Below are 9,662 nucleotides of genomic sequence, written 5' to 3' on the forward strand. Positions count from 1 at the left end.
GGAAAGAGTTTTTAAAAATCAAAAGTTTCACATATTTCACACCGTCCTTGGGTTAAACCTTGGTTTTGTTCTTTTTGTCCCTAGGAAGAATGGGGAATAAAGAGTACTTGAAGCTGTTGTAGTTATCATGGACACAACGTAATTGCTCAGCAATAAGATCTTAAAGTTTAAATGTGTGCATTCTGTTGCCACAGATCATCTGTTGTAGGTTATAGCTTTTGTTTGGTGTGCAGCAAAGTAGGATTGTGTGTTTCACTACATCAGGAAGAAAAAGAATTGGCTATTTTATGTCAAAACTAAAAAGAAAATTTGTGTTTTGCATGTAGCAATTTAAAAACATCGACAACTTTTTTTTCATTCTTGGCACAGTTCAGTCATTTTGGTTCTATATATCGGGACTGTGCCTTCACAGTTTGTTCACAAGCAGGGCCTAAGCTTCTCCAACATGCAGTATTTACCCTCTCGATTCAGAGGTGGAAAACCTGTGGGATTGATGACAATGGGGATTAAAGCTTTGGCACTTTTGGTATGACTTGCCGAAGAAGAAAGGCTGCTGAATCCCAGGGCCCTGAGAAATGGCCTGTTGAGATCCTGGCAGGTGTGCCTGCCCACCAGCTTTCTTCCAGCCTTCACTTGAAATTCTGCAGCTCCCCTACACACCTGCCCCACGTACTTGTGTCTGAGATTAACCATTTTGTATCTGCGTTTGCTTAAATTTCCAATTGAGTTTGTACTAACATGCTGAATTGTAAACAGGCACAGCTGAGATGCAGGTACACATTTCTTTCAGTATCCCAGTTACATGTGTAGCAACCTCCAGCGTAAGGGATGGACAGATGGACAGGAGCAGTACTGTCTTAAACTACGCAAGATTTTAGCCACAATCTTCTTCACTTACTTATATTCCCTTCACTAACAAATCTTGTATTACTTCATGGGGAAAAGTTGTTCCTAATATTGTATTCTAAAAGTGATTGAATTGTGCTGCTGACTCCATTTTGATAGCAGATGCAATGATGTGTCATACTGTTTGTGAAACACAAAATCTTCTGGATAGCAATACTTTATTCGGGAACTGGTGCATTTCCGTATTGTATTCCTATGAATGAAATGGCTCATTGTACATGAATTTATTAATACAAGTCACTTCAGAGGTGATAACTCTGATAATTTTATTACAGTCACTTGAATACAACCCAGCTAAAAGCCAAGAAGTTGAGTTCCTTGGGAACTGTTAACCAAAATAAATGCTGTGCTGTCTCTATCATGATACAGCAGTGTTTCCTCATGACCACAGCACCCACTTCTTTCTGGGATTTGTGTTGGTGCTTCATTCTGAGAGAGACAATCCAAACAGAGGGGTCCAGTCAACAGGACGGGAAAAATAAAGAAGTATTTATTTCCATGAAGTGCTGCAGAATGAAAATAGTTTAACACTTACATGGTACTTCTTGTTCAACAAAAAGAACATAAAAAGTCAATACATTGAATTTTTGATGTATTTGAGATGAAAACCAATGTCAAAATAGTGAAACTTCCCACAACTGGGAACCAAGATTTTAATTCCACTCGGTATTTAATTCTGTGTACGCCTCCACTCTCTGGTCCAATTGGGGCAGCAGGGAGAGGTGGAGGGGTGCATTTTTACTTCTCTTTACTTTACTTTATTGTTTCCCTAAATTGCTAGCCTCTGTCTGTGAAGACTTGTTACATTCTGCTTAGCCAGCTTTAACCTACTGCTGCATGCTAGACCATCATTTCTGTGTATACAGTCTCTTATGTCGTCTTTGCACCTGAATGCATTTCACGTACCCTGCAACACTGTGTATTCTGATTTTGTAGTATCAGTTTCTAGGGGGAAATGTGTTGCTCTGTACAAATGCAATTCCTGCCCTTACACCCAGAACTGACAACTTTCCCTGTGCCACGCTTGCAGAAGTGGCATGCCAAAGGAGTAAGCCTGTGGTCTTTAAAGAAACCAATTTCCACCACTTGAGTCATTATGCCGGACCAAAAAATTTCTTACTGTGTAGGTACATGCTTGAAAAAATGGGTATTTTCATAGGAAACATGGGAAATTCCTCTGGAAATATGTAGAAGTTACTTTCTCTACAGCTGTTCCCTTATGTAGCACTTGCTGATCCTTCCAAACAAGACATTAATACTATCCAACTCATTAAATGTAAAATTGAAATTATTGCATGAAGTTGTACACCTTAGATAGATGTAGAGATTCAGATAGATACCAAGGGAGATTTACAAAAGGACCTAGGTACCTCTTGATCCATCTGGGAATCAGATCCTTGTGATATTTACAGAGATTATATTTGACGTGACAGTCAAGTCTCACAAAGTTTCCTTTTATCAGACAAGTGTTACTGTTTCTCACCTCTTAGAGATGTGGGAGTAGGAGAGCTGATCCAAATGGAGCCTCCTTTCTTCAGCTCAGTTTGGCTACTTCTTAGCTTTAGTAACTTATTTCTTTTAGATTTCCATCAGCAGTTTAGGCCTCAGGTAAATTCTTTAATCTTCTGTTAAGCCAATATTTATTTAACTTGCTGTAGACAAACTTTAAATTCCAAGCCTTTTCAAAGTATGTATTCTTTGGAAGAGGTCTCAAATGTCTGCATAACTTCACCTATCATCTCGTGAATAATGTGTGCTGTTAAGAATATCAACTTGATAGTGATGATTTAATTATTGAGTTGGAATGTCAAAAAGAAAATAATAACTTTCTTTTTCCTAAAAAGACAGCTTGAAATATTATATTGATGAAATTCTTGTTTTATTCTACCGACTGATGTTTTGTATTTAATCTTTTTATGCTCTGTGCAAGTAAGCAAAAGTTCCTTCTGTTCTTTTACATTAAAAAGAGTTGGTGGATTGCAGACTTCATAATAGAATAAATGTGTTTAAGGGCAAAATATTTGGGATTAGAACTTTCCAGCAAGCAAAGTTTGGCATTCTAGCATTTTTCTGAGTTAGCTCTTCAGGCTTGTAAGAGAGTAGTTGTAATCTTTGCTGTGGAGTGCAAAATGTTGCACTCATACACCCATTTCCCATGTTTGCTTGTGGTTACAATTGTGAGACTGAAACTTCTGCTACCTTGTACACATTAGGAGAAGGAGACTATGCCTGTTGGAAGTGAATACAAATAAATTTATTTGAGGGAAGGGGTGGGGATTGTTGATGATGAACATGAATTATGCTTGCAGTGGATTTATACTGTCTTCAAAAATGAGTACTGCTTTATAGTTAATTTAAATGACACTCCACTTGTTAATGCTTCTTTTATCAAGCACTTTCCTCTTACCAGCACATTTGAGTTGCAGAGTCAATGCACTTGCTAACTTTTTTTCATTTCCAAAACCAATAGCGCTTGGCTTTCGTAAGACTAAAGATAAAGAGGATTACTTATTAGTTAGGAAGAAGTCTCTGGAGATGCATATGTATGCATTTTATGTGTGTATGTGAGCATACCTATATAAATGTATAAAAAAATATATGCACATAGTCAGATAGTCAGAGCTTAGCATATTAAAAAAGTGTATTCCCCATTGATTTAATGATATATTTTGCTACTGGTCCAGGTAAAGTTATTTACAGTTGAGCATTATGAGCGTTCTGGAAAGATGGCAAATGTTCAGTCCCCATTAGCTGGAACTACTTTTTGTCATATAAGTCCTCCTTTACTTTCCAAACCACAATCAAAATAAAATTCAAATTCCGCTGATTTTTCTGAACAGTCTGAATATACAGCTTTCACAGTTTAGTTATTTCCAGAACACCTTTAAATAGAAATCAAAACCAGTAACGAGATGTACTACAGGAGACTGCGTAACACACTGCAGGGCATATGTACTGCAACCTGCCTGACACAGCATTATGCAATCCTACCCTGCATTTTAGTAGATTAAGAGGGTACTTTCAAGTGCAAAACTTAAAATGTTATGTAAAATTTTATTGGTATATGGCCTTGTCCCCTAAAGATTAGCCAAATCTGAATTGAAGATGTGAAATTGCAGATATTTACAACATTCCTTGCTCAGCAAAAGAATGGCAGCATTCTCAGCCATATTCAAATGCTCTTAAAGAATCTGACAACTTTGAAGTGGTCAGGTAGACTTTATGTGTTTGAAAAATCATAAAGATCCAATTTTCAGTTTTAAAAATAGTTATTTCTTTAAACTATATAAATACATTTGAGCTTATGCTTCTGTCAGTCATCAAAAATGCAAAGGAGTAACACCTTCAGCTAAAACATTGCAGTGGGAATGGGAAATAAATCTTTAAGAAGGCTGGTTGTTACAATCAATACCCAAGCAGTTTAGGTGACAGGTACCCACTATCTAGTTGATACAAATGATTTTTTGTTTTATATTGGGTTTTGCTAATTCCTTTGCTTCCTGCCTGTGGAACTATTGGTTGAAGCGGTCCACTGGGGACATGTCTACCGTTCATACAATCTCCGTGACTGCTATGGATGTAATGAGTTTTTTTCCTGTTTCATAGTTCTTGTAGTCATTCCCCTGACCATGGGCTCAATGAGCACATTCAGACTCCTTATGAAAAACAGCTCTGCCAGCTGAATGGCAGGAAGCTGATGAGTTTATTTGCCAGACTTCTCTGGATGTATAAACCAGTTGCTGCAGCTCTAAAAATGATATGACTGGTGCAGTAGTGATTTTCTGCACTGAAGGTGGATGCCGGCAGGAGTTATGTACTGCAGGTATTTTAGTGAACTCTGAAAAGACCACGCTCTAATACAATACTCCCAAACATTTCTGCTAGCCTGTGATTTTCTGTCCATCATTATCTTCTGTAGAATTCTATCTGTGAGAAACCGGTTTATATGACTGTGCTTTACTGTGTAACAAGGAATTGTTTTCCCTTGTATTATTTAATGCATTGTGGCTCTAAAGCATACCTCAGTTTCCTGCATTTATTTGTTATATGCAATGGGGAAGAGCATGAGGGGCACAGAAAGCGTGTGTGCCCTGTGCCCACTAAGGTTAGGACTGAACTGAAAATCTATTGTGCCAATTAGCGACTACTTACACAGCTGCCTAGCTGGGTCTCTTTTCATTCTGACTGTTCTCTGTAATTTCTAACACTGCCAAGGGGAAACATATGGGGTTTTTTTTATTGGTCACTAGCTATTCTGTGATGGGTTTCAAAATGGTACACTGCAGTATTAATAGCTTTTCTCTGAAAACAGTACATGCTCCCTGAAATTGAAGAGTAAGCCTCTCGTAGTCACTCTAGTACAAACACCTCGTGAGAAATGCTCCCTTTAAAAGGTGTTTTGCTCTCGTTCAGTGTTTGTCAGGTTCAACTCCAGCCATGGCTTCCCGGTGGAGGTTGGTTCGGACGCCAGCATCCTCCAGCTGAAGGAGGCGGTTGCCCAGCGACAGGGAATTCCAGCTGACCAGCTGCGGGTGATTTTTGCAGGGAGGGAGCTCAGCAATGACTTGACACTGCAGGTAAGTCTCCCTTGGTAGCTTCGCTTCTGGACTGCTGCCAGCTACACTGCCTCTGCCTCTAATGCTGCCAATCTGACATTCATGCCTGAGATCTAATAGAATAAATAGTGCCTGGGGATTCCTTGAACTTTACTCCACACTGCTTCATTAATTCTGACCTTCTTAATTATGCGTTAAAACAGCAAGCAGGAAGGATAGGGGAAGAGAGAGGATACGAGAGAGAGAGCACGAGAGAGCACAAGAGAGCGAGCTGTGCCTAGTGAAAAAATGTTTACTGACTACAGAAGCAAGCCATGCACAATTTCTGTATCTGTTCAATTTCTATCTTACTTATTCCATTTGAATCTTAATGACGAAGGATGTGAATAAATTGCTCTAAATCAGGTTGCACAGTCATCACATTTTATAGAATTTGTAACCCAATTGTGACCCCTGGAGGATAGCTACAGGGCTGCTGCTGCTCTGTGTGCTGCTGCGCGTGTGCACAGGTGGATGTGCTGCTGGAAGGATGATTCCAGATCAGAAAGCCCAACAGAAGTGTACTCCAAACCACTGAACTCATAAACGGGTGAAGCTAAGAGAGTAGCAGGGAGCACGGAAGAAAAGTTAGCTAACTGTTCTCTTCAATAAATGCAGAGGGCTGTTCATCTGTGGTGAGCGGTAGTAAGCATGTAAAGATAGGTTCAACTTTTTCTGCCTTGTTGTCTTTGCTACCATTACCATTGCTGCCGCAGTTGCTTTATAAATATTTTTGTTTATCCTGTATATGCATTTGGCAGTTCACTTGGATAGCCAGGGCTTAGCATAAGATCACACATTTAAGACATTTGGGGAACTTGGGGAAACCTACTGGCCTTTCGACAGAGTGCAAATACTGATTTAATAAATTGCTGTCCTTCTGCGGTGGTATCAAAGAACAGCAGATGCAATCTCTAGTAGTGCAGGTGATTATATAAAAGATACCTCGCAGGCAGAACTATTTCAGATTAATTGGCACTCATATTTCAGAAGTGTTGCTGTACTTAGAATGGCTGCTAAACCTGGGTACAGAAAGTCACTGCTGTATTGATGACCTATCACTGTTTCTCCTTGGGTATGATATTTATTGCTTTGCAAAGGGTTTTAGGGAGTTTCAGCACACAAAGGAACGTATAGAAATCCGAATTGTTGTCAGTCTCCAATGTATCACCTGCGGATAGTGTTGATGCATATATTCACGGCATAAACAGAAATTATGTGCTTCACTTACTTATATGTGAAAACACATATATGAAAATGTAAGAATAAAAAAAAAAAAAAAGTGAATTGTAGAAATTGTCAGTTGCCAGTTGCTAGATTTGGGTGTCTGTGTTGTTCTGTCAGAGGATTCTGAACCACTTAGCATTTCCTGGGAAGCTGTAGGTATTGGCGTTACTGCCATTTTACGTCAGCATGAAACACAGATTTTGAGCCCAGTTTTACACTTGCAACCAAGTTTGTTGTCAGCTGCAACATACAATCTGTTGCCAGGGTAAATTAAAAATTGCTTTCCAAATATACAGGCCTGCTGATGACTCAATTTATTTCATTGGAATGTCAGAATTACCATGTGTAGTCAAGGCTTTTTATTATTTAATAAACTGGACTAGTCAAAAGCTTTGAGACAGCTTCTAAAGCAGATAGGAAGTTCAAAAGCTGTTTCAGACGGTATAACCCATACTTCTGTATTTAAGTGTCTTAAATATTGCAATGATTAATATCATCAATGGTGTATCAACTACATTTTTATTCTTGATGTTTAATTAAGTGTATTTTACTCTGCTTCTGTGTTAGCAGTTTTTTCTGTCATATATTTGTGTATGTGTATTTATTTATTGTGGAAATTTGTCAGCACAAGAAGAACAGTTGAGGTTTTGAGGTGTTTGAGTTCCTATGGTAGGCTGTTCGGGGCTTTCTGCATAAGAAGCTGAATGCTAGTAAAATTTGAGTGCTAGTGAAATACTAATTGCTGGCATTTATGTTGCATCTGTAATTTCAGAGTTAACATCACATACGAGCAAATTAACTAGCTCTTGTTTTCTAGACCTACGGATTTGCACACAGAATAAGAAAAATACAACATAGACTTGTACTCAGCTGATGCTTTTAAGTTATTTTATTTTATGGTAACATAGAATTTCTAGTAAGACCATTTTGTCCTTCTATTTTTCGTAAATTACTTTTGAGCTTATTTGCCCAAGATTCTGTGGGAGAATCTAGAGGTCAGGAAGGAGAACTGATAGTATTACAGATAATGAGATTATAGAGGACATGGGAAAAGCTGCGGTAATTGCAGGAGTAGGGGGCAGGGGTATAGGAAATACTCCAGGATAGCAAACTTTATTGGTTTCACAGCTCACAGAACAACTAGATTTGGCTTGACAGCTACTTTAGGATCTCGGGCAGCTGATACAAAACATAACTGAGAATGTGAAAACTGCGTTTGTTTTCCTGTTTGGAGAGAAGGAAAAATCTTTCATGATAGCTGAAACCTGTAAAAAAGAAATGAAGCCGGAATGAACAAACATTAAAAAGAAATTATTATAAGAAAGAAAGTGCCAAGTTGAGATCTTAAGTAATTTTATATCAACAACAACAGTAAAAAATTGTAGGAAGGATAGAAGTGAAATATGTGTGGAGACATTTAATTTGGCACCTCAGATAAGTGTTTTGTCCTTGGAAAAAAAAGAGGAAGATTAGACACTGATTCAACTGTGCACGGGGGAGATCAGTATCTTAGCTAATGACTAAGGGGCAAGTAGTGAAATTAGAGCCATGGTAAGAAAATACTGATAATGACTGGGTGAAGAATGAGACCTGCAAAATTTGTATCTCATAAGAAGCAATTAGAGCAATAAGCTGCTTCCTAAAAGCACAGCAAATGGTGTCACTTTAAGGGTGCTAAATATTCCAGAGGATGATGAAGAGCTCCCTGCTGATTACAGTTCACTTTGGAATGAATAGAAGTAATTAATTAATATATACCCGAAATAGGAATTCTTTCAGAAGGCTGTCATGAGTATATGAGAACAGTGGTAAGATCTTCTCGTGGCAATCATAAGGACGAAAAAAGAACAGAAATGTAACAGTCACCAAAGGAATAAACAGGAGGTAGCTGCGTATCAGGAACATTGAAGTGTTGTAACTGGAGATGACTGCTTACAACAATATTGTCCTTGCCTCCAAGAAGGGCAAAATTAGTTAACGAGCCTTCTGGAAGCAAAATATGTACTATTTTTTGATACACAATTTTGCTCAATGCAAACAATTTGAAATTTACTACCGGTAATAGAAGCAGTATTATATTAGTACAGGCTTGCCCTTTCTTGGAGAACTCAAAATCCCCTTGTGTGAAGAAGCACTTTGCAAACAGTTTGTAAGAGAGATTCTCTGCCTTGCAGAGCTTACAGTGTAAATGAACAAGGCAGACAAATGATGTGACGGGAATCAGTAGCCCGGCTTGTTCACAGTTAGTAGCAAAACAGGGATAGAATTAAGTCTTCTGTTTCCCAATCCAGTACCATTTCTTTTTGATAGTGTTTCCTCTATGAGGTAAATGTAGAAAATACAGTTCTTTAAAACAGAAAAAGACTAAGCGTGTGATTAGTAGCAGGACTTGTTAGCTTTAGCGCAGTGCTCCACTGAGACAGTTTCTAAATCAGTTAGCTTGCATTTGACTGGAGCATAGGCTCGAGGTTTGGAGCATAGGCTTCACATGAATTTGGCTTTGACTGCATCCATCCATATAGGTGCTTTCCTAAAATTATTTATACATACATTCAAGAAACAAACAAACATGACTAGAAGTATTGTTAAACACTGGTGTGTGAGCTGATGAGCATAAGCGAAAATGAGTAAAAAGGAATGGCGTAACTAGAGTAGCAACATAGATGATCATCTCTACAGAAGAGGGAAAAGATAAGTGGTAGGGGAGAAATGGTGCTATAAGTCATAGAATCATAGAATCATAGAATCATTAAGGTTGGAAAAGACCTCTAACATCATCGAGTCCAACCGTCGACCCAACACCACCATGCCCACTTAACCATGTCCCTAAGCGCCCCATCTACACGTCTTTTAAATACTTCCAGGGATGGTGACTCAACCACTTCCCTGGGCAGTCTGTTCCAATGTTTAACCACTCTTTCACTAAAGACATTT

General features: G+C 38.5%; 1 protein-coding gene across 1 annotated transcript in view; it reads left to right on the forward strand.

Moving 5' to 3' along the window:
• The window catches only part of PARK2 (parkin RBR E3 ubiquitin protein ligase), a 657,679-nt gene that overhangs the window by 7,889 nt on the left and 640,128 nt on the right, over positions 1-9,662 (forward strand). Inside the window, exon 4 of the mRNA XM_009320759.1 lies at positions 5,320-5,483. Within this exon, the coding sequence (XP_009319034.1) occupies positions 5,320-5,483 (164 nt within the window). The remainder of the gene's footprint in view (positions 1-5,319; positions 5,484-9,662) is intronic.

Source organism: Pygoscelis adeliae, unplaced genomic scaffold (assembly GCF_000699105.1).
Source record: "Pygoscelis adeliae isolate BGI_AS28 unplaced genomic scaffold, ASM69910v1 Scaffold33, whole genome shotgun sequence".
NCBI lineage: Eukaryota > Metazoa > Chordata > Aves > Sphenisciformes > Spheniscidae > Pygoscelis > Pygoscelis adeliae.